At 48.4% G+C, this 25,298-nt stretch overlaps 1 protein-coding gene across 1 annotated transcript in view; it reads left to right on the forward strand.

Annotated features, from left to right (window-relative positions):
• The window catches only part of GRID1 (glutamate ionotropic receptor delta type subunit 1), a 727,533-nt gene that overhangs the window by 224,539 nt on the left and 477,696 nt on the right, over positions 1-25,298 (forward strand). Inside the window, exon 4 of the mRNA XM_045842113.1 lies at positions 6,250-6,455. Within this exon, the coding sequence (XP_045698069.1) occupies positions 6,250-6,455 (206 nt within the window). The remainder of the gene's footprint in view (positions 1-6,249; positions 6,456-25,298) is intronic.

Raw genomic sequence — 25,298 nt, forward strand, 5'->3', positions numbered from 1 at the left:
GTGTGTGTGTGTAGGGGGGGATATCCAGGGAAGGGCAGAGCTTCTTTTCTGGAGTTTGGGTGCATGATTTCTGGTTGTTGTGGCAGTAGGTGATGGTGGCATAAAGTCAAAAACAGAAAAAACTGTTGGGACCACGGATTCTTATGTACCAGGTTCACAATATGTACAATATTTTATGTACAATAACAAAGTCTCTAGAAGTGACTTTGCATTTGTTTGTGATTGATTGGTACTTTTGAGGATATTAATTTCTTGGCAACTTTAAAATTAACTTGTGTTTTTCATGGAGGTTTTGGAGGAGGGCTATATGTGAGCAGATGTGAACTTAACAAACATTCTGGTGGGATGTATGGGAGAGGGCCCCATAGGAGGTTGGTGTAGAAGTCCCAGGGAGAAGTTGGTGATGCTGGAACCCAAGATGGGATCATGGAGATGAGCTTGAGAGATGTTTAGGAGGAGAAGTTGAGAGCCCTTGGCTGGCCTAGGTGTCTACTGTTGCTATTCTCTGAGCCTTCCAGAGTGATGCCCAGGATCAGCTGGGAATGTGCCCAGGAGTCCATGAGGGGAGGGGTTGGGAAATGGGTGGGAGCAGAAGGAGCACATAGTGTCTCCCAGTGCAGCCCAGGGAAGAGAGGGCTTCAAGAACAGGTGATCACAGGCCGGGTGCTCTGGAGACCCCCACTTTGTTGAAGGCCATGAAGTGCCAGAGGGTACACAGACCCAGCATTAGGGAGCTGGTCTGTGGTGGGGAGTTGGGACAGATCAGAGGAGGCCAAGGGCTTGGGCTCTTGGGGCCTGTGTCCTGCCCCTCTCTAGTGCTGTGTGGATGTTCCCTGATGCCCACTGAGTCTACTTCCTTCCATGGCAGCTCCATGATCTAGGCCTCCCTTCATGTGGTGGCACAGATGCAGAGATTTCCATAGGCTTCTCCCTGGTCTCCTCCCAGGACCCTTTCCCACCCTACCCCTACAGTTTCCTCCAGCCCAACACCTGTTTTCTTAGGAGCTCTGAGCACTGTTGGAAATGACCTATTTAGCACATTGTTTATTTGTTCCAGTCTGTTCTCCAGCCCCTGAAATGTGAGTTCCATGACAGCAGGAACACTGTGGGCTCATTCACTCTTGTTTCCCAGACCCAAGGAGAGGGATCAACAGAGAAAGCTCCTAGTGAATATTGGAAAAAGGAGGGAGTGAATGAGCCTTGACAGGACAACCCAGTCGGGTGTGGGTATTGCAAAGACTTCTGGTGATAGAGTCCCTTGAGAGCCCACAGGGAGGATCAGGGAAGCTGAGGCTTGTCCTGGATGTTGTCACACCGGATTCCTCACGAGGATGGGCTTGCCCATGCTCCCTGAGCTGCCTCCTTTCCTAGGAGGCAGAAGGCCTGTCCCTGTTCCTGTGGGTGGCCAATGCCCTCTACATGGTTCCTGCTTCTCCTTACTGCCTCAGAAAGCTGGCGTCTTTGCCTTCTCCTGCCTTTTCTGAAATGGGACTGCTGTGAGGCCTGCTGTGGCCCCATCAGCTTCTTCCTCAGTGTAGGTGGGTCTGGTTGGGGAGTGACACCAGCATGGTGGGCTGGGCCAGCCAGTATGCACAGGGGATGGCTTGGGCCAAGGTCCAGGACTCTGGGGGCAACAAAGGGGATACTAGGGTATCCATTCTACTGCCTATGGGAGTAACCTCAGTTCTGTCCCTAATCTACCATCTTGGAGGATCTTTCCTTCCTGGGGAGCAGCAGTGGATAGCTGACTTTCCTGGGGGAATGGGGTAGGGTGGCATTGCAAACTCAATCTCTTGTAAGAAGAGATTTTTGTTGGAGAAGCATGTTTCCTTGGCCTCATTCATGGGGAATGGCAGGAGGGCTAAATTTAGCTTGTGCTCTCAACTGATATTCTCACCCCAGCCTTCTCCAAGTGCAGCTGATTAAAAGCTTCAGAGGCTGAGAGCTGATCTTTTCAGCCAAGGGTGAGCAGGCAGTTGTAGCCAGGGACTGTGGTCCCCTGGGAATGCTGCCTTCAGCCCACATCACTTTTCCTAGGTGTGAAGATGCAGTCACTTGACAGGGAGCTTAACTTCTCCCTGATGGCTCTGTCAGGGGCAGCCGGAAAAGAAGGTAGACAGCAGCAGCTGAGGACATGCAAGAGCTCTGAGGGTTTGGTTTTTCTGTGTGTGCATGCCCTCATGTCTTCTTGTGGCACTTGAGACACCTGTCAACCCCCTACCTACTCATAGTACATCCTCTTCCCCAAGGAAATGAAGCATTCCTTTGGGTTGCAATAGCTTTAGGCATATGACCTCAGGGAAGGGACTGAAGGGACTTCTCTCTGAGCCTGAGAGGAGTGGCCATGGTGGTGTGATGCTGAGGTCCCTGGAGCCCTGCCAGACTTGTGGGGCTGCAGGCACATATGCAGAGCCTTGCTGGAGCCCTCCCTGAGCATGTGCTCATGTAAACATGCAGAAAGCATGCTGACACAGACACAGCCAGTCTCCGCCACTTTAAAGAATTTGCAATAGCCATGGAAGGCACTGGAAGAAGATTGGGAGCTGATAGATGGCATATCTCAGGGTGCTGCCTTCATGCCAGCCCTGGTTGGCTCTCACTGTCCTATTCTCTGTTTTCAGGTCTAAGTCAGAGCCCAGGCCATCAGAGTGAGGACCGTTGGTGTCCAAAGGGATAGGGCTGCAGAAGCTACCAGTGGCCTTGCCCTGGGACTGGCTCTCATTCAGCCGCATGTGGGCAGTGGCATAGGAAATACATAATGCATCTGGTGAACTTGGTCTACCAGTTATTATTGCTGAGAAAGAAATCATCCCATGACTTAGTGGCCTAGAACAACATTCATTTATTATTTTTCATGTCTGTTGATCATCCGGGCAATTCTGCTTTGGCCTCAGTTGTGCATCTGAATTTGGTAGGCATGTGGCTGGGGGTGGCTGCTTGGGGCCAACCTGGTTCTTCCTGATGTGTGTGTACCCTCTAGCAGGCTGGTCTGGGGGTGTTCTGTGGCAGTGCTAGAGTCCAGGAGCAGAAACAGAAATGTGTAGAACTTGATTCAAACCTCTGCTTATGTCAAGTTGTAACGGCCTTGTGGGACAAAGCAGGCCATCTGGCAAAACTCACATTGGGGTTGGAGGGTCATCAGAGTGACAGGGCAAGGCCTGGAAATAGGACAGCTATTGCTAGGGGCCTAAATGCAGCTACTGTCCTAAGTTCGGAAACATTTATAGCAGCCTGGTGAAAGGACAGTTTCTCAGGCAGTACCATGCAATAGAACTTTCTGCGATGACCCATCATATGTGATCTATATCTGTGCTGTCCAATATGATAGCCACCAGCCAGATGTGGCTATTGAGTACTTGGGATGTGGCAGGTGTGACTGAGGAACTATATGTGTGGTTTTATTTAACTTTAATGAATTTAAGTTTAAATTTAAATAGCCCCACATGCCTAGTGGCTACTATGTTGGGCAGCCTGGGTTGAGGAAGGAACCATCATTGGCACTGGTGGAAAAGGAGCTAATTGGATCATGGATGTCTGCTCAGTGCTGAGATGTTCAAGCTAATAACTGGCAGGTATGAGTTGTGCTGTTCTCAGGAGAGGGAGGGTGCAGGGTTGACACCAGCCCTGAGATTTTGTAGTTGGGGGGTCCTCTATCCCTGTTGCATTTCTGCTCCCTGGGCCATTTCTACACATTTGCCCTACTATTCCCTTGGATCAGTGAAGAAGCTCTGAAGAAATGCTGAAGAACCTCTTCATACTTTTTGTTCCAGAGTCTTCGGGGCCACAGATCTCCAGGGTAGGTTGATGGAGACGGCATGGCCTCTCTGGGAATCTGAGGGGTTTGATAGCCACTGGGCTTGTGTGTTGGCAGCCCCAGTACTGGGGCAGGCATCAGGCACTCTGTGGTCTTCCGTCAGTTACCTTTCCTCACTTGGCAGCTTTGGGTGAAGAGGTACCATCATCCTACTGGGCACCTTCTTTCTGTCTGACTCAGTGGGCAGAGCAACACTGAGGTCCCCATGCTTTGCCAGGCAAGCAGTTCTGGGCACACGTCTGTGCTCCAGGGGCCACATTGCCTATGGATGAGGCTGCCTGAGATATGGCTGGACTGGAACACAGGTGCCACTGGCTTGAGTATCAGTCATGTGTTTGCCATTTCTAGTCGGGCTTCTATTTGGGGACTTCTCTGCCCTCCCTGTGGATCATAAGGAGGTTGTGTCCCTGGGCCTCCCAGGTGTAGGCCCCTGAGACACAAGCACCTTTAAGAATGGTTTTTCACAGTCCTGTGAAAACTGTAGTTGGCGACTTTCATCTCCAGTTTACAGATGAGCCAGATGAGCACAGACTGGATGGGTGATTTGCCTGAGTATTTAAGGAACGATACTTGGTTCTAAGTGTGGTTGTCCACTGCTGGCCCTGGGGCCCTATCCTGAGGGCTTTTCTGAGGTGGGGAATAGGGCCTGTGCACTGACCCCTGGACCCCAGTCAGAACTGTGTGCTCTGCTCCCCTCCCTGGCGCTGTGTTTGGTTTTCCATGGCTACTCTTGTCGTGTCCAGCTGGGATTAGACTTACTGGTGAGCCAGTGCATGGTAAGACAGGCAACACAGGGACCCTGTGGGGCTCTGATGGTGCCCGGCATGTGTGGAGCTCTGGAAGTTTGTGGAATGGGCCTGAGGTGAAAGTTTGAGAGAGGAACTGGTTGAGAAAAAAATCTGGTTGAATTAACACTATTTACTTTGAATTTGATTCTTAGGCCCCTGCATGCCCATGGCAGCCCGTGGGCATCTCAGGTACCAGAAGAGTGCAGCTTATGAGATCTAGGTAGGCCCAGAGTGTCCTTTAGAGGGAGTGGCTCAGGTGTGGGTCTCGTCTTTGGGACCTTTGGGCAGATATGAGTGAGATGAAGGAAACATCCCAGACTTTGAAAAAGTGGTTTATGGGTTGAGACTTTGGGTTGCAAGTGACAGAAATCCACTCGACTTGACTTTGGCTCATGGAACTGAAAAATACAAGAGAGACAGGCTGGACACAGATGGACCCAGAGGCTTAAATGACATCATCAGGACCCAGTCTCATGCTGGGACCTGTTTGCCTCTGTGGGCTCCATTCATTGGCAGGTCTGAGAGAAGATTTGGGCTCTGGCTAAAAAAAAATATTTAGCATTTTTGGCCCTCAGAAGAGGAGGCCTCTCTCCAGCCCAGGGCTTGCATCCTGCCCTTTTGCTGTTCATAGGGGAAAGAATAGTCCTCTCTTTCAGGTGCTGCACCAAAGTGCCAGGAGGGCACTTAGTGGACCATTTTGGACCATCTGCTCTCCCTGTTGGACTTGGGATAAGAGTCACCCTGGCTGGAAAGAGAGTGGAGAAGTGTTTCATCCAGGATAGTCAGGTCCTGGGAAGAAGCCTCAGGGTTGGGGTGTGAGGATATGTAGGCTATTCAGTCACAGGAGTAGTGCAGGGCCTGCTTCAGTCAGGGCAGTCAGTGGCCTTAGATCACCACTGAGGGTCAAGGAGTCTCAGCTGTGGTGGTAGTGGGAGGTGGAGGGGAGCAGGGGCCAGGGCCAGGGACCACCAGCACGTATAGCTATGAGGACAGAACTACCAGAACTTTTCCTCCCATTCGGTGAAAGAAATAGGGAGAGAAAGGAACTCCTCATAAAGGATACTTTCTGGCCACAGGACCTGTTGAGTGGTAGAAAGTGCTCTCCATAGTGTAAGACACACTCTGGGACTGCATATAGCCCAGTGATACATGGTATATGTTTACTTAGTTTGTCGGTGCCTGGGCTAATGAGTGATTTTTAAGAAAACATCTCCATTGGGGTTAGGGCCCTCTAATAAAGACAGGGCTCATATGTTTAACAGAAAGTCAATTAATTTTAGAACAGACAACTAGAAAACACTCTGAACTGTCTGATTGGTGCCTGTCCTGGTGGTCTGATGGCAGAAAGATGACAGCTGGAATTGGTGGGTTTCTCTCTGGCCTGGGTTGGTTTTAGGGGGCATGGGCCATGCTAATGAAGTAGTGTGCCTGGGAGCTGGGGCAAACAGAAGGGGGTATTGGGAAGCTATATGCTAGTAACAGGTGTTGGGACTTAATCCATGCCTTTATTCAGGGGACCACTGAGGTAGACTTGGGCCCTCACTTCTGTGGTGGCCTGTACTGGGTGGGAGTGTTGGAGTTAGACCTTCCACAGTTTCTTTCTGCTTAAAGATTGTTCTCTCCTCTTCCTCTTTTCCTCCTATGCAGATATCCGTGGTCTCCAAAGCTTCTTGGACCAGGCCTCCCGGCTTGGCCTTGATGTCTCTTTACAAAAGGTGGACAAGAACATCAGCCATGTGTTCACCAGCCTCTTCACCACGATGAAGACAGAGGAGCTGAATCGCTACCGGGACACGCTGCGCCGTGCCATCCTGCTACTCAGCCCACAGGGGGCCCACTCCTTCATCAATGAGGTAGGTGGTGGGGCCTGCAGCCACAGGAGTGGCTACACAGGTGGCTTAGGTGGGCTGTAGCCATGGTCCTCTCATTGTGCGTGGCCCAAACAGACATGGGAACCCCTGGGTACTGGGATCACAGCACATGCCAGGAAGGGGGAAACTGAGTGCAAATTGGCTTCCTGACTGGTCCCCAATAGGTGACCCAAGACTTGCCCAGATGCTAAGAGGTTTGGGGCAGTGAGTACGGAGCCTGTTTACAAGGCACTGCCAGAGATTTCTGAGGCAAAACTCAGGCTGGTAGTGTTTTTTTTTCCTTTTATTTTTCTTCTCTTTTTTGACAGGTGTAAGCCTCTAGAGATAAAGTAAATTTCCAGCTGTCTGAAGAGAAGGGCAGCTCTGCCTTGGGATGTGTTAGCACCTAGGGGAGGTGTTGGCTGCATATAGCCCGGTGATACATGGTATATGTTTACTTAGTTTGTTGGTGCCTGGGCTGATGAGTAATTTTTTAAGAAAACATCTCCATTGGGGTTAGGGCCCTCTAATAAAGACAGGGCTCATATGTTTAACAGAAAGTCAATTAATTTTAGAACAGACAACTAGAAAACACTCTGAACTGTCTGATTGGTGCCAGTCCTGGTGGTCTGATGGCAGAGAGATGACAGCTGGAATTGGTGGGTTTCTCTCTGGCCTGGGTTGGTTTTAGGGGGCAGGGGCCATGCTAGTGAGGTAGTGTGCCTGGGAGCTGGGGCAAACAGAAGGAAGTACCCAGCGGCTGAATGCTCCCTGCGGCTTCCCCTCTAGCTCTTCACCTTGCTGGCCCTCTGTGATTGAAAGTAAAATGAAGTGAAAGGCAGAATTATACTAATTCTGTTTGCTGTTCATTGCTTGCTTATTCTGCTCTCCCCTCTAATTAAGTATTACTCAGAATGCTACCTCATGCATCAGGAACCAGTGTGAAGCCCACTGCTGTAGAACTTTGCAATTGGCCAGCAGCCCTGACACAGTCCGCTAATCAGGCTCGGATCATGCTGGTGGTCAGCCAGGCTGTGATGTCCTGTTGGCACTCAACGTTTTCACCAGAACACATTTCCCTGTAGGAGGGGATTCAGGCCAGTCATGGGTAGCCCAGGATTAGCAGCTCTAATGTGTCCAGGTGTTGTCAGAATGTTTCCAGAAGTGTTTGCTCACAGGAAAGCTTTTCTCGTTACATTCCCCAGCTGGAGGTAGCTCCCGTGATGGTGTCTGCTAATTCTGCCGCCAGCCTCTTCCCTCTCTTTTCTCGCCAGTCCCTTGCCTCCTCTTTTTGCTTTCTTTCCTCCTTGTGCCTGCTCTTGCTGTTAAGCTTGGAAGTGGGAAGAATATTGGTTTGAAAGTTATACAATTTGGGGGCAAATCCCAGTACCCCCTGCACTTACCGATTATGTGGCTTTGGGTAATTTGCCTCGCCTTATAACCTCACTTTCTTTGTCTATCAAGTAGAGATGAAGGAGATAACAGGTACAGATAAAGCATTTGGTGTGTAGCTTCTCAAGGAGCACCCATTCTCTTTTCACTGTATGCATTCATCATATCCCTTCCAGAGAATTCAGCCCTTCCTCTGTCCCTAGGACCTGCAAGGATTTAACACAAAACCAAGAATGGCCTAAGGATATTTCCAAGTGGCTAATTGTGCAGACTCCTTCAGCGTTGGATGTGCTTGTCTGGCTTTGGCCTGTTGTTGCCTTCTCCTTCCCCTAGATTGCTTTGCAAAGCCTTTGCTAGGTGCTGCAGAGCTAGGGGTGCCCCTGGAGTGAACATCTGGCAAGAGTGACAAGCCCCAGCAAGTTGTGGCTGGAGACTGTGGGGAAAGACAGCAGCTGGATTTCGTTCCTTCAGCTCCAACTGGTCAGAGTCTTGGTCTCTGGTTCCATGTGTCTACCACCAGGAGGGGTATACTATCCTTTTGAGGGTGTCCACCACAGGCATCCCCTAATCCTCCCATTTTACAAATTGGGGAACTGAAGCTGAAGAAGTTAAAGGACTTGCTTAAGGTCATGGAAGTAGTCACCAGGGGACTGGACAGAATTCTAGTGCAGATTTGACTCACCCCAGAGTCCTGACTGCCATGCTTCTGGGATGGCCACAGGAAGTACAAGGGATTGCAGTGACAGTAGTGGCTAAAGGATGGCTATGCTGGCTTCATGTGGAGAGTATGGTTCCAGGGTCTGACATAAGTTTAGGGTGTTGATTTTGAAAGAATTTTAGGGCATCTACTGTGAGCCATAGGAGAAGGAATCTGACCCTGGAGGTGAACATGATCTGTATGACCCATGTGGCTGACTAGCCCAGCAGGTCCCCTGGTAGAGACCTGGGGATGCCATCCCAGCAAGGAAGCTTCGTTCACTACCTGGAGGCATTCCATGGGCTTCTTGAGTAGACTGACACAACCTCTTTTTTGTTGTGACAAGGACAGACAATGTTCATAAGGGTGACATAATACCAGGACATGTCCTGAATTTGTGAACTCAAAACATTGTTATGGGGCAGTAAATGCCTCCCCACCCCACTGCTATGGATGGCAGGTAGCTGTTGTGCCTGACCAGGGCTGGCCTGGGTGACCACAGGAAAGTTGGATTATGTGGCCCTCCCAGCTGTACCTGCTCCCCTCCCCCACTTAAAAAGTTTGGCTGTTGGCATGGATGGAACTGGAGACTATAATGCTAAGTGAAATTAGCCAGTTGGTAAAAAACAGATACCATATCATCTCACTTATAAGTGGATTCTAACAAACAAAATACACTAATGAGCAAAGTAGAACCAGAGGTGTTCAATCATGGAACAGACTGGCAGCTGTAAGAGGGCAGGGGTGAGGTGGGGACTGGTTGAAAAATGGTGAAGGGATTAGTCAAAGAACATACATGAAGGATCCATGGACATGGACAACAGTGTGGGGATTGACTGTGCAAGTGTCGGGGAGCAGACTGGGTAGAGAGGGGTAAAGGGAGAAAAATTGGAACACCTGTAGTAGCATAAACAATGAAACATTAAAGAAAGAAAGGAAGGAATGCGGGAAGGCAGGCAGGCAGGCCTGGCTGTTGGGAGTGAGAGAAGAAGATGGCTTTGCTTGAACCTTTTATATTTTGCTACTTGTGTATTGTTGGGAAGCTTGGCACTTATACTGTCATTGGTGACAAGTTCTGCATGACATGGACTTAGCTGCCTGGGATCAGCCAGGCTGTCTATGTGCTGTGTTTTGGGAGCCACTGCTTCTCCTATGATTGTGGGGGTCTTGGCCTGGGATCCATGTAACACTAGCCTCTCTGTGATCCCTTTTATGGGGAGCTATCCTGGCTGGAGCCACAGGTTTGGGAAGCCTGGACTGTGGTAGGTGGGGGGTTGGGGGGTGCAACAGGCTGGGGTATTGGGGTCTGTCTGGGTGCTGCTATAACAGGCCCACTTCCAGATCCCTTTTATTGCTCAGTCTTTTTCTTTAAGATTTTATTTATTTATTTTTAGAGAGAGGGGAAGGGAGAAAGAAAGAGAGGGAGAGAAATATCAATGTGTGGTTGCCTCTTGTGTACCCTCTACTGGGGACCAGGCCTGCAACCCAGGCATGTGTTCTGACTGGGAATCAAACCAACGACCCTTTGCTTTGCAGTCTGGTGCTTAATCCACTGAGCCACTGAGCCATATCAGCGAGGCTTATTGCTCAGTCTTGATTCCACATCCCCTTCTTTGAGGTCTTTTGATCACAGCCTTGACAACCACATATCAGTGCATTATCTTTAAAAGGCTCCCCTCAGGGAGACCTAACTCAGGGGTGACAGCCATCTGGTCCTCTGACTTGATATCTGGAGCCCATTGTGAGCTGCTCATGGGGGCTGCCGAGGATGCAGGCTATGGAAGGAACTCTTTTCTTAGCAGGAAGGCAGCTTTGCTTTGGGCTTGGTGTGGGAGCTGAGTGAGGGTGGGGGAGTTTTATAGTTACCTTCTACCTGGGAAGGGAGTTGGAGTCTTTCTGTCCTTACCTGGGCCTCGGCCCCTCTCTGGATTGTTGGCTGCTACATGAGGCTTCACTGGGCAGTGACAAGCACCCCTGATGCTCTAGTCTCATGTAGCCCATCAGCCTGAACTGCCAGCCAGGGCAAGTGTGTTTCTTCTCTTCACTCTAGGGCAGCGGAACTCCTGAAGTGATCAAGGTGACAGCTGCTAGGAGGGGCCAAGAGCGGAGGCTGTGCCCCTGGGACTCTTGCCTATGGATGCTGGAGCCTTTCCCCATCTGTTCATGGGTTCCTTCTTTTATTTCTCCAGCATGTTATAAGCCTGAGCACTGTGCCAGGTTCTGTGCTGGACACTGAGGCTATTGTCCTTGCTCTCATGGTCCATGCCCATCGAGCTAGGTCTTGGGAGAGCACCAAGGATGAGAGCAATGCCCTCTGCCCAGCAACATATAGTGTTGGCCAGAGGGTCAGTGATGCTTCCTGGAGTAGGTGACATTGTGGCCAGGTCCATGGGAACAAACTTTCATTAACCCCATAGCCAAGGCAGGCGTGGGGGGAGAGAGGTCAGAGAACCCCAGGGTGTTCAGGGACTTGTGTGTCATTGGGTTGCAGCAGGGGGTGTGTATGGTGCGGAGCTGCTAGAGCTGAGGCTGGGATGTCAGCAGGAAGGGGCTCCCTAGTCCAGGGAGGGTAATCCAAACTTTAGGATGGTTTATTCTTGGGTCTTTTTCAGGGTCTTTGAGGTTAAGGGCCTAGAGTACATTCTATAACTATAGCCCCAGGGCTCTTGGGCAGTATGTGTGTCTTACTGTTCTTTCTTCTCCAGTTCAGGTTTGATGGGCAGATCTGTAGTTCATGGTCTGTTTTGGCCCTGGGCTTCATCTCATCTTCCTGGAGGAGATTCCTTCTGTCAGCCATCCATCTGTCCATCCATCCATCTGTAACAGGAAAAGACACCGGCATTCGGGCTGCCTGTCACTACCAAATCCAATAAGCAATGACAGTGATTGAATCTTTTATAGGCGCTTTATTCAGATGGCCAGCGATCCGAGAAGATGGCAGGTTCATACCCTAACAAACCATCTTGCTCTTTCTTTCCCAGCCAGATCTTTTATAAGGGGGTTGGGGGAGGGCGAACAAGGTGTCAGCGAAAGCCTTTGAAATTCAACAGTTGCCTCCAAGGGGGAAGGGTAGTCGCTTGCTTCTTCCTGGTACAGATGTTTCCAGACGAGGCAATCCCCAGTCAGTGCCCCAGGAGGTCAACTGCTTAAAACTCAGGGGCCAGGATGGGACTTATCTGTAGTTGCTGAAACAAAAACTTAACATACACATTACTTGCTAGATTTATGACTATTTACCTTAAGTTAAATTTTCCCAAGTCTTAAACCCCTATCACATCCATCCATCCATCCATCCTCCCAGGCACCCTGTCATCCATCCATCCAATATGAATTGGGTGCCTATGACAGACCAACAACCATATCAAGAGTTAGCTGGGAACACAGAGGTTCCCCCACTCTACGGCCATAGTCCTTCTGGGCATTCTTTCCAGTGGCCTGCCAGAGAGGGCAGGCCCAGGGCCCTTATTCACTGAGGCCTCCTCTGGGTGTGTGTGGGGGACTCCTGGACTTTGTCCTTTCAGCTCTCATTCCTCATTTCTGTTCCCCATCTCTAGGTGTACTTAGGCCTTCCTCTTTCTTTTTGTGTCCTCTTTATTTCTTCCTCTCTTCTCCCCTCCCATCTCTCTTGTTTCACTGGAAAGAGTAGAAAAAGTAAACTATTTTAAGCCATTTTAAGTGATAGTGCTGCAGGTGGCATTTACTTTGCAGTTAGATACCACTGATCTCTTTCTATAGTGAGAATGATGGGAAAGAGAACATGAGGGCAATGGCCTGTTGGTGGGGCAACTCCCCATTGATCTGGGAGTGGGGGTCTCCTGCCACCCAGGCTGGGAAGAGTGAGTGAATGTGAAGGGACAAAGGTAGAAAGGGCCACTCCCAACAGCTCTCCCCACCCCCACCCAGGCTGGTTCCCCAGCAAGGAGTGTGGCTGGAGGCAATTTAACCTTTGATAGAAGCATAGCCTGGCTTCTAATTGCTTTTCAGAATATGCTGCAATGAGTGAGCTCACTCCCACAATTTGAATATAAAGAGTGCACTTTTTAATTCATTTGTAGCAAAGGTAAATTAAGTAATCATAATGCTCTGTTTTCCCACATGATATATGCAAATATTTCCCACTCTACCACGGTAACTCTTTAGCAGATGATGTTATCACTCAGAGCTAGGATTATTCTGTTCTATTTAAGTATCATTTATCAGAATATTTTAAATTACTAATTAATTATAGATTAATTTTTAAATGTGGCCCTGCATTTGCATTTAATTACATCCTACTGTTTACGGATTTTAAAGCCTCAGTACTGTAGCAAAAATGCTGCCAGTCTGAGAAATTCATTCCCCCTGCCTCTCTCCATTTTAGAAATTCTTAGAAATGAGGTGGTGAAGAAGGAGTATGCTCTAGAACAGAGGTATCAAACTCATTTTCACCGGGGGCCATATCAGTCTTGTGGTTGCCTTCAAAGGGCTGAATGTAATTTTAGGGCTGCATAAATGTAACTACTCCTTAGCAGTTAAGTGAGAGCTCGGTACTGCCGCCAGGTAGATACAAGGTGCTGGGCCAGGTAAAACAAGATGGAGAGCTGGATTCGGCCTGAGGGTCTTGTGTTTGCCACCTGTGCTCTAGAGTTTGTTCTGGCAGATTTGGAGCTCAGTGATGCTCAGGGCAGCCAGCACTCGGGCCCTGGCTGACATGGAGAAGGGAACAGGGAGATGTCTGCCAGGGCTTGTCCCAGATTCCACATGGCCACTGTCTCCTTCCTTCTCTGTCCCCGCACTCTGCTTATCCTTCCAAACCTCTTGCATGCTGTGGAAGCCATTGTGGACTCCTTCCCTGGACACCAACAACTTCTGGGCTTATCAGGATCTGTGTGCATCCCAGCTCACTGCCCCTTCTTGGTGATGATACCTCACATCCTGGCCACCTGCTGCACCCTGAACACACCGCCACTGCCATCCCCACTCTGACCATCTGTTTGTACCTCCACCCAATGGGACCTAGGAGTGTGTGAAGGCAGGAGCTGGGACATGTTCATCTTTGTTCATTGCCTTCTGGGCTCTGTGGCCATTGGTTGGCAGGCAGGTGGGATTCAGGAGCTCCAACCTCTGCCCTAAGCAAACATTCTGTAGACGCTGATTGCCCACTGGTCAGATTAAACACATTCATAAGTCTTTAGCCAAGCAGAGTTACTTGATTATTCTGAAAGTATTTAATGTTTGATTTTTTTGATATTTCAAAGGAGCATCCAGGCCCTCATTAGGAGGAAATGCCAAATGTTGCTGGACCTCCTGGTGTTTGTTTTGATTGATTGTTGTCTCAATTTCCAGTATGCCAGGAATCATGCCACCCCATTCATGAACTCAGGGACAAAGAAGGCCTTACTGGGCTGCCTGGGAAGCCTCTTGGCTCCTTTCCAGGGTCAAACAGAGGGCTTGTGAACCTGAAGGGTAAGTCTGGAGACACCTGGTGTTCTCTTCTTCCTTTATGGGTCATTAAATAGCCAGCAACACGGTGTCAGTTCCTCCCTGCAGGAATCTCTGTGGCTTATTAGCAGGTAGCCCCTTTGGTCAGGAAGGCAGCAGGAATGAGAAATAGACATTTACAAAAGGAAACAGCCTGCAGCAGTCAAATGACTCAATTAACCTTTCTGCTCCTGGATCTACAAGGCCATTCAAATTGGGGGGCCTCCCTGGGGTGGTGAGTCAGCCATTTGTTGATTGAAGGGGTGGGTGAGGAGCCCAGAGGGGAAGCAGCAGAACTCCCCCAGCACTGCAGGAAGCCAGAAATCTGGGAGTGTGAAGAGGTAGAGGTGAAGCAAGGTTATTTAAACTGGAACAGATTCATTCAGAGAAGCTGTCTGTGCCATACAGCCCACATCTGGTGCCATCCTCTGTATGCTCCCAAATAGAGCCCTTGGTCAGTGCCAGCAGGAACTTGGCCTTGGCCACCTGTGTCCTAGCTGCCATTCAGCTTGGAAAAGGGAAGGCCTCTGCAACAGTTAGCTGATGCTGTGTAACAAACCATCCCACAACTCAGTGCTGTGAAACAAGCCTTTGTTGTTACTCATGAGTCTCCCAGTCAGCAGACTTGACTCTACTGATCTTGCCTGGAGTTGCTCATGCATCTGTGGTCAGCTAGCCCCTTGGTGGGGGCTGGCTGGTTAGGATGGTGGTTGGCTGGCTGTAAGTTGGGGTGATGGGGTCACCAGGCCACAGGGCTCTCATCATCAGGCATGCTAGCCCACACTTAACTCATATGGCTGCAGCAGAGTTCCAAGAAAGTAAATGCAAGTGCTCAGGGCTACTCCAGGCCTGGGCTCAGACCTGGTACATTGTTGCTTTTGCCATGATCTCTGTCAAAGCAAGCCATGAGGTCAGCTCAGACTGAAGGGCCAAGTGAGGGAACTCCTGGGAAACTCCTCCTGGGGGAATTGTGAGGTCACATTGGATACAGGGAGTGGATACAGGAAAAGAATGGAAGTTGGGGCCATTTTGTAATCTGTCCATCATGTCCCAGTGTGCAGATGGGCTTTTTGGGAAGAAGCAGACAACTTGCAGGTCTGTGGGTGACAGGATCATATGCAAAGGCACATGATCTTACTCTCTTTCAACCTTGCTCATCTTTGGGGTGAGAGTGGTGAGAAGGGGCATGTGAAACGGGGGGTGGGGGGGAGAACAGGCCTTTGTTTATTGAGCTCCATTCATAGACAAATTAACCCACCTAATTTTCCAAACAGTGCTAGAAGGAAAGTGCTATTCAGAGCAGTGGAGCCTGGAGGATTTTGGGATTTGCTCCTGCTCCCTCAGATAAAGGGACAGGGATGTGAATTCAGACTCCTTGACTCAGAGCCCAGCTGTTTTCCACTAGTGCCATTGGCAGGAGGAAGCTTATTGCCCATTTCTTCCTAGAGCATGTTGAAGCGAAGACTCAATGACCATAACCACTGAGGTGGGATGGAGGAGAGTGGACTGGACACCTCTGACAACTCATCTGAGGAATGGGGACACTCTCTCTCACCACAGTCCTGTGTTCACTAACACACCTGAAGAGAGTGGGAGGTGATGGTCAGACCTCTAGTACCTCTCTCCTTGGCAGCTGGAAGAACAGCTTCCATGGGACCCTCTGGTCACCAGTGAGTCTTAGGGAATTTTATGTAACCCTTTTGTGGTGTGGTCAGTGGGGCAGGAAAGGGCAGAGTACCTGGTGGACCTGGCCCAGCTCCTATTCCACCTCCTCACCATGTGCCTCTCTTAGCTCTGCTTCCTCACCTGTGCAGTGGATTTCATGACACTTGATGCACAAAGTTACCTTAAGAATTAAGCATGGGGAGCATTCTGGGTTACAGGTCTCCCCTTTTCTCTCTCACAGTGTCTAACACAGAGCTGGCACCCAGAATGTGCCTAGCAACTGCTGTGTGAATGGGGAGATGGATGAGTCTTAGAAAATGTAAAGATTTGGGGCACTGAGGGCATTGAGAAAAATGAAAAATGAAAAATGACTTTGGGCAAGGTCAGTATTCCAAATTTTTAAAAGTTCTAGTGATTGACATCAGGGATTCTCATGGTAACCTGCTGCTGGGTTGATTGACTGAAGGAGAGAAGTGGACATGGTTGATGGACTGCTAACAGGTGTGTCTAATGGTCATTTCTCAGCTGTTTGCTGTGTAGAAGTGGTATGGCATCTCCTTCCCCCTGTGCATTACTGGCACATCTTTAGTGTCTGTGGCCATGAGCGATGACAGGGAGAAAGCAGAGGACGGGGGTGTGGTTTACGGTTGGAACCATGAAGACCTGGGGGAGAAAGGAGCTGCTGTGGGAGATCAGTGTGAAGGTGAGAGAGAAAAGAAGAGATGGAAGCAGAACATCAAAGGAAACATGCATGCATCTTCTAGCCCTACTCACAGAGCCCTGGTATGTTGGGGGCCAGGACAGGTGTTGGGTTTCCACCGTATAGGAAAGGCAGAACTACAGGCACTTTAACTGCAGTAACTAGAGACAAGGCAGAAGACCTGAGCATGTCCCCCACTTCTGTGTCCCCCCTGACATTTCCTTTTACACAGGGGAAATCTGAAGCTTTCAAATACTTGGTTGGGGACACGATGATGCTTCTTCAGGGGCTATGGCTGCCGACTGCACAGAGGAAGGGGCATTGCCTTTGGAGCAAATAGACAGCTCAGATCCCAGCTCACTGTTGGTGCCATCTTTCTGAGCCTGTTTACTAGCCTGTAAACAAGGATAATATCTTTCTGTCTGTAAATGGTGTCTGGCTGAGATTGTAGAACAAACCTGGGCTGTTGGGGTCATGGGTGGAAGTGTTAGTAGCTCTGGCAAGCACTGCTGAGGCCAGTCTGACAGAAAGATGGCTTGGCACTCAGTCTGTGTCAGGAGGCATAGCTCTCAGAGCCAAGTGAGGAAAACCAGATGCAGCCTGCACTGGGTGGTGGGGGACCGGGCTAGCAAAAAGTGACCAAGTGCTCATGGCCCTCAGACTGCCCAGCTGGGACTGAGCACCAGAGTCTTGTGCCAGCATGTGGCTGGAGTGAACATTAGAGTGCATGGGAGATGGGAGAAGAGACGGCTGCTGATGGTGGCCCGGGAGCAGGGTGGGAGTACTCAGGGAACCTCTCAACTGGGCCCCCCCTGGCTGGTAGGAGCAGGCACAGCTGCTACTGGTTTCTGAGGACTGCTGGTGGCTGGGCTGATAGAAGAAGGTGCTTACTGGCTGTAGTATTACTCTTCAAACAAGAAAGTCTCCTTCAGGTGGCCAACCATAACCAAGATAGAAGGGGCTCTTGCCCCCAGGCCCCATGTACTGGGTGCTTTGGGGGAGAAAGAAACAGATTCTGCCTCTAAAGAGCTGCCAGCTTAAATGGAGAGAAAATTCACACTCAGGAAGAATTACAAGCAGGAGAATTGGGTGCCCAGCTGTGAGCACCCAGTTGGAGAGAGCTCCATGCCTAGCACAGCAGAGTGGGAAAGGGTGCTGCATAGCAGCTCTTGTCTCATTGGGTCCATCCAACCCACACAACCACATGAACCACTCGAGAATAATTCTGTAACTTGGGGATTTTGAAGATAGCCAAGGGATTAGATAAGAATGGCTAAATCCACCCTTTGGGATTCCAGCCAGGCAGGTATAGCATGTCACAAATCTGAATGCCCATGACATCCAGGCAGGAATATCAAAGTGAAGAAGCAGGTGTACTATAAGAATGAAGCATATAGCAACTGTGGGGATCTGGAGGTCACATCCTTCCCTGAAGGGGCTGATCAGACCCCAGTGAGGTTCCATAGGAAGATCCGGTGTGGCTGCTGCTTCCTGTGTTTCAGGAGGAGCCAGAAATGAGGGCTTTACTATGAAATCTCTTAATTTTTAAATGTTGGCAACTAATTACAAAATTTATAAGCTCTCTCTTGACCAACTTTGCCTGTGGCAAGGCTGAGGATGAGGAGCCATGGGTAGGCTTAAGGGGAGAGGAGCCAGAGCAGGTAAGTGTGCATGGCCTTGGAATTAGTGCATTTGAGGTGAGAACCTAATCGTTGCTCTATGTCTGCTGGCTGTGGACAAGTTATAAAGTTTCTCCAAACCTTTGTTTTCTGATTTCTAAGGTGGGGATGATAATGATGATGGTGGCAGTGATGATGATGACAATGATAATGGTGATGGTGATTATGATGATATCTGTGGCTATGATGATGATGGTGATGGTGGTGGTGTGGTGGTGATGACGATGATGATGCAGCTATGCTTCTCACCAGAACCACTGTCTTTGGCATTACCTTTGTCTTGCTTGGAAACACGAATAACCTAGAGATCTCAGCTCAACCACTAAGTGCTCAAGTAAATTTTTATTTCATTTCTGGATTGGTGAGAAGTAGGAGAGGAGTCCCTGCTATATGGGGTTAATGGGGCCTGGGGGCCAAGCCCTGTGTTTGTGGAGTCTGAATGAATGTTTCAGGAGCTCACCAGGGGGAGGGACAGAGCATCCTTCTCTGTCTCACAGTGGGACCAGGGCTGTTTGGAAAGCTGAAGTCAAGTTTGACTCCTGGAAGAAGGATCAAGAACAGTTTACTGCAGTGGCTCTGATGTTGGGCATTTGTCCTGGTTATCTATTGCTATGTGATAAACTATCCCAATGTAGTGTTTTAAAACAAAAATCATTTTATTATCTCTCATGTTTTCCTTGGGTCAGTAGGTGGTTCAGCTTAAAATCTGTCATGCACTTCTGGTCACACAGTGGCTGGATCAAGAGGAGTGAGGGGCTGGATAAGCTGGCCATCTCTCCTTTCTATGATCTCCCCCATATGCTGGTTTGAGCTTCCCCACAGCATGATGGCCTTGTGGAGGTAAGATCTGGTTATGTGGCTGTTCAGGGCTCTGGTATGAGGGCTGCAGCAAGGAAGAATGAAGCTTGGGCTTGTCTGTTTTAGAGTCCTGGTTGGATCCACAATAAGACTGGGCTACGGTGGGCACCACATATATTTGGCTTTTATGGTGTAAACCTTCATGGTCCTACCATTTGAGAGTGGCCTAAAAGTGAGTAACAGAAGGCAATGTTTTTGTCAAGACATGAAATGAAATTGCAGTTACTCAAGGGATGGAGCCAGAGCCAGCTTGTAGGGTGGTTGGAGGTGAGGGCATGGTAGAGGGTGGAGAACAAGGTGGGGCCTTCCTGGTCCACAGTGAGCTCAGCATCCCTTCCCTGACTTAGCAGTGCTGCCTGCACCTTTCCATAGCTTCTGAGGGCCCCTCATTCCTCGTAGTTGCTCTTACTTCTTGTTATGGAGGGAAATTGAGGTTGTGAAGGAATGTGAGATACATGGGGTTGGACAGCTACCTTGAGAAATTCAACTGCCTAAGGTCCTTGGCTCATCCATCCAGACTAGGGAGTCCGCCTTAAGGAATATGAGGGATGGGGTCCATATCAGGGCCAGGAGTGCTGGAAACTGGCTCAAGCCAGAGAAGAGGCATGTTGCTTTGAGGACAGTGGCAGCTGGCAAACCAGATGTTCTTCTTAGCATGACTTCCTCATGACAAAGACACTTTTCATCAAAAACTGGTATTTCTAAGCTCTGTAATCACATATTTGGAGACTAGTCACATTGAGGGTGATGTTTAATATTTATGTCCAATTTGGCAATACCTGGAAATTAATTATGCTAGTTATAATTAAATCTAGTAATCCATTACATTGCCATATAATGGAATGTGGTTATATAGGATTCTAGTGAGGACAATGGAGTTCTGAAGAGTAGAATTTGTAATTCAAACCCCAAGAACAAAAGCTGTGGATTTCTGGCTGTGATTTTTTATCCTGCCTTTTTTCTTGGGGATTCACTCATCATTAATTAAACATTTGGTGAAGGTTGGTACTAGAGGTGTGTGGGTGAGACAACCCTTTCTGTCCTCAGGGAACGTAGGAAACCATCAACAGTATAGGATAGGTGCAAGAGTAGGGGTGAGTGGGGTGCTCACAAAAGCTGACACATCCATCCTGTGGTGAGGGAAGGCTTTCTGTAGGAAGCAAGATATGGCCTGATTCTTGAAGGACAGGCAGGAGTCAGCCAGGGAAAGCAGTGGAGAGAGAGAGATCCTAGGTGACGGATCAGCAAATGCAGAAGCATGGAAGGGAAGCACATGGGAGCTAGAGGAATTTCATTCAGGGAAAAAGCAGTAAGTATTTTAGTATGACAACATCAACAGAAGCATGTAAAGGAAGGGTCAGAACCAAAGCTGTGAAAGAAGCCTGGGTGGCATGCTGGGTGCTGCACTCAATCCTGTGGACAGAGGGAGCCATCACAGTACAAGTGTGCCTCATCACATCTGTGTTGCCAAAGCTCTGGGTGGCCTCAGACAACAGCATAGATTGCATAGGGAGATCTGGGGCCAGGCAGGGAGGCTGGTGTCAATATTCGAGTAAGCACAGACATAGCACTGAGGAAGGTAGAGGTGGTGAAGGGGAGGGAACAATTTGGAGGACTATTCAGGAAATACATTGTACCAAATTTAGGAAAAACTGTGAAGATGGTACAGAGAATTCTCATATACCCTATATCCAGTTTTCCCTATTATGAACATCTTGCATTAGTATGAGACACTTGTTATAATTAATGAACCATTGTTGTTACATTTGTTATTAGCTGAAGTCTATGCTTTATCCAGATTTTTGTAGTTTTTACCTATTGTCCCTTTTCTGCTCCAGGGTCCCATCCTGGACACTATATTACATTAGTCACTATGTCTCCTTAGGCTTCTTTTGTTTGTGACAGTTTCTTAGGCTTTCCTTGCCCTTGATGACCTTGACAGTTTTGAGGAGTGCTGGCCAGGTCTTTTGTAGAATGCCCCTCAACTGGTATTTGTCTGATGTTTTCTCTGGGGGTATGGTTTTTGGGGAGGAAGGCCATAGAGGTAAAGTGCCATTCTCATCATGTCATACATATTAAGGGTGCCTGCTATCAACCCTGCTGATGTTGATCTTGACTAATTGGCAAGGGTGGTGTTTATCAGGTTTCTTCACTGTAAAGTAACCCAATCCCTTTTTCCATACTGTCTGCTTTGGAAAGATGTCACTATGTGCAGTGCATACTTGACTAGGGGATTATACACCTCTTTGAGGGTATCTACATACATTAATTATTAGGACTTTTTTTGGGGGGGGCATGGAAGAGTCCAGTTCTCTTTTTGAAGGGAAAATTAGCTGGTTGTGGCCTGTGAGGTTGATGGTGGATAGGTTGGCAGGAGAGGACTCATAGTTGCCTTGAGAAGTATTCCTTGGGCCAACTATGCCCTTCAGGCCTAGCTCTAAGGGATAGTCCGATTGGTGGTGGATGGAGGACTTGGACACATTCTGGGCCTCCCCGGTAAGGAGTGCCCAGCACCCCCTCATACCAGAGCCCTGTGATCCATCCTACTTCTTTCCTCATCTCCCTTTAAAGTGGGGAAGGCTATTGAATTGAACTTAATTCATTTCAAGTCAAACCTACAAGCACTTTTGCATGTTGAATTTTAGGTGTGTGTCAGACCTGGAACTGATCTCTAGGAATAGAAAGATGAGTGAGACATATTCTCAGCCCTTGAGAAGCCCATCACCTGTGGGTGATTATCTTCCTCCTACAAGCAGTCTCTGGCCTCATGGCCTCTCTCTAAGGCAAACCAAATTTGCTGGTGTTTCCATCTCTGCCCCTTCTGTCTGCTTGGGAGGGCCATCTTCTCACCCCTGGGGCTTCTCCCTGAGTGTTCTTTTGGGAAGAAGGGAATAGAGTTGCTTTGGGTGTTTACATGACATTTTGGGGATAGAGGCATTGCAGACATGCTTTGGCATCTACATTCAATGCCCATTCCTTCCTAAATACCTATTTTTCATGTTTTTTATTGTGTTTCTGTAAAAGAAAATTTTGTAAGCACTTATTGAATATAGCCAAGAAGGTAACAAGTGCACTTGGTTGGTTTTCCTACTGTTTATCCCTGAGCTGCTGGAAGATATGCACATGTTTTGTGCTCCCAGTGTCAGCCAGCAGGCTCTTTTACGCAGGAGCAGCCAGGCCTGGATAACACTCTGTGGTGGGGTAACTGGCTCTGTCTGTCCTTTCCTATGAGCAAGCTGGATCCCTGCTTGGTCAGTAGAGTGGCTGAGCAGATGGGCCTGGAAGCATCCTCCTGAGGTGCAGTTCTGGCTCTGCCACTTGCTACCTGTGGGACCATAGGAGAACATCTTGCCTTTTTCACCTGCAAAATGCAGGTAATGTTTTATTTACCTCATAGATGGTTGCCAAGAGTAGATAAGTTAACACATGTAAAGCACTTTAAAAAGTGCCTAGTAAATCTTTATGTAGAAAGTGTTAGCTGTTACTGTTTCTAACATGGACAGGATAGACTTACGACTTTGTGGGCTAAGCAATGGATTTGGGGATTCTCATTCATTCATTCACCCATTCATTCATTCATAAAATGTATCAAGCATATATACATATACTCATAGATTCTTTTATAGTTGAGTATTCAAATAGACGTTTACTGTTTCAGAATTGGTGGTGGGGGCAACAACCTCTATGGAGAGATGAAAAAAGAGCTGAAGTTTCTTTGTATGTGATTCTAAGTATGTCCAGCAGAGTAAGTCGCAGGTACTATCAGAGGATACTGGTGTTTCATTTATTTGTAATCATATATAACCAGTAGTGTGTTATGTCACTCTCTTTGTAGAGTCACATTAGGAGGAAAAAACAGAAAAGTGATGATTGCTCAACAGTTCTTTACTGTTGTCCTTTGAAGACTGTTAGAGGAGCTGATTCATAACTCATACCACAACCTCTTAGAATCTTCATTCTCTGTCTGTCTTCCCCCTTGTCTCTCACAAGCCATTGTTTCCCCAAACTCTCCAGATGTGTCACTGCTCATAGTCCATGTGTGCTCTTGCTTTTTCCTCTTTCTTCCTTTCTGTTCCTGTTCCCCTCCACTCCCTTTCTGTCCCTATAAAAGCCCAGGAGCCAGCTCAAGAAGCCCGAGGAAGTGGAGAAGATCCTGAGGCTGATATTGGATTTCTATTAGTGGAATGGGAGGGAGAAGGATTCAGACGTGACTTTGTCCTGCCATGTGGTGATTTGTCTGCCCCACGTGAGCAGCTGTGCCAGGTCATAGGAAGGTGACTGTGGCATGCACAAGGAGATCTGTGCCTACACAGGGCTGGGAGCAGACAACATGCAAATGCACTTGGTCTATCAGCTTCCCTCCCAATGGGCTGGGTGACTGAACAAGGAACTGAGTGCAGTTCAGACTTGTGCTCCATCTAGGGGAATTAAGGGGCTTCATTTTCTCAGAAGACAGGGAAGACAAAAAGGCAGAATGAATTGAGAATGTTTCTAAGTGGGCAGACCTAAAATCGGAAGGAAATTGCTTGGCATGTTGGGTGTTGAGGTAGCAGGATTGTAGACAGTGACATCTGTCAGATCTGACGTCAGCCCCTGGCATCATCAAGACCCAGTGCAAGACGTGGATGAACCTGTCCTCCCTGGACCTTGGTTTCCTTATCTGGGGGATGGAAGTCATGTTGCCCCTTATAGGGCTGTGAGGAAGGTTGACTGGGATAAGCAATCAGGTGCAGGTTGTGGTGTTCTGTGACTGCCCTCTCTTTCTCCTTCTTCCCTGCTCACTCTTTGGGCTTGTGTCCTTGGAAGAAGGCACAGGCCATGATCTGAGTCCTGCCAGGAGGGTGCCTACTTCCACCTGGGGCCCCATAGTAATAGCCCTGCCTGGAGCTCCTGCTTTTATCTTAAAGGGAGTAAGGCACATTTACTCCACTTCATGTCTGGTGGACCTGTGTGCTTCATCCAACAACTTGGCCCTGCCTTGTACAAAGTACTGTGGGGCCATACCAGAGAATGAGTCCTTGTTCTTGATCAGGGGAGTATGATTTGGCCAGGAGAACAAGACTGAGCCAGAAGAAACCAAAGTGGATGTTGCCATGACTTGTAGACTCAGGAACCTAGAAGGATGCTGATGCTTACCTCTTCAACATAGACTTCAGCTATGGACTCTGCTTACATATCTCCAGAGATGGGCAACTCACCATCTATTAAGGAAACCCATTCTGTCATTGGGTAGGTAGCTCAACAGTAAGAAAGCTTCTACTTAATGTTATACCAAATCTGTCCCATTACTCCTGGATCAGTGTTCTGGGGCCACATAATAATTTATCTTTTCCCCATGTCAGCTCCTCAGTTATCTGCAGACAGCATGCATTTACCTTGTGGTTCTCTTGGTAAGCCAAACCCTACCAGCTCCCCACCTGGTCTTTAGTCCATTGATATTTATTGAGCACTTTCTGTGCATACCCAAGCAACCATGCAAGGTGCTCGGGTATGGTGGGGAACAACATAGGTGAGGTCTCCATACTTATGGAACTTACATCATAGGTACAAGAGGAAGAGAGAAAAAGTAAGGTAACATCAAATGGTGAAGAGCCCTGGTGGGTCATTCAGTTGACTGGAGCATTGTACCAAACACCACAAGGTTTTGGGTTTGATCCCAGGCCTGGGCACATATCTATCCCTGGTCAGGGTGCGTACAAGAGGCAACAAATTGATGTTTCTTACATTGATGTTTCTCTCTCTCTGCCCCTTTCTCTCTCTCTAAAACCAATAAACATATCTTTGGATGAGGAGTTTTAAAAAATAGTGAACAGTTCCCTAAGGAACCCAAAATAGGATGATGCAATAGGGAAGTGCCTGTGTGGCCAGGCCTTTGCTTTGGTAAGGGAGATTTTGCCATTGCCAAGGTCCCAAGGTTGAGAATAAAGACTGGTTGGTCAAAGAACAGAAAGAGAATACCTGTATGACTGGAGCTTAGTGAGAAGAAGGGAGAGGGTGATGTGGGGACATGAGAGAGGAGGGTGAGGGTATGCCACGTGGGCTTTGCAGCCCATGTGAGGAGATGGATTTTAAGTGTGATTAGAAGTCATTGAAGTGTTTTTATAGGATGATGTCATGACCTATTTACCATTTAGTGACTCCCCTGGCTGCTCTGTGGGAAGCAAGATGGATAGCACTGCACACATTGCATGAATAAGACCCTCTAAGACTCACTTTGACAGCACTGGGCAAATCAGCCTAAAGTTCTAGTGTCTCAGCAGAGCTCTGGTCAATGAGAGCATCTAAGTATTGGTCCCTTGAATACCGAACTACTAGAGTTTTTTCTGCTAGTGTAAAATTTGTATGCATTTTTACCCCCAATTATGGGTAACCCTAGCCAATGTGAAGCCTGCACA

This window comes from Phyllostomus hastatus, unplaced genomic scaffold (assembly GCF_019186645.2).
Source record: "Phyllostomus hastatus isolate PE091 unplaced genomic scaffold, TTU_PhHast_1.1 phas_contig_38, whole genome shotgun sequence".
In the NCBI taxonomy this organism is placed as follows: Eukaryota; Metazoa; Chordata; class Mammalia; order Chiroptera; family Phyllostomidae; genus Phyllostomus; species Phyllostomus hastatus.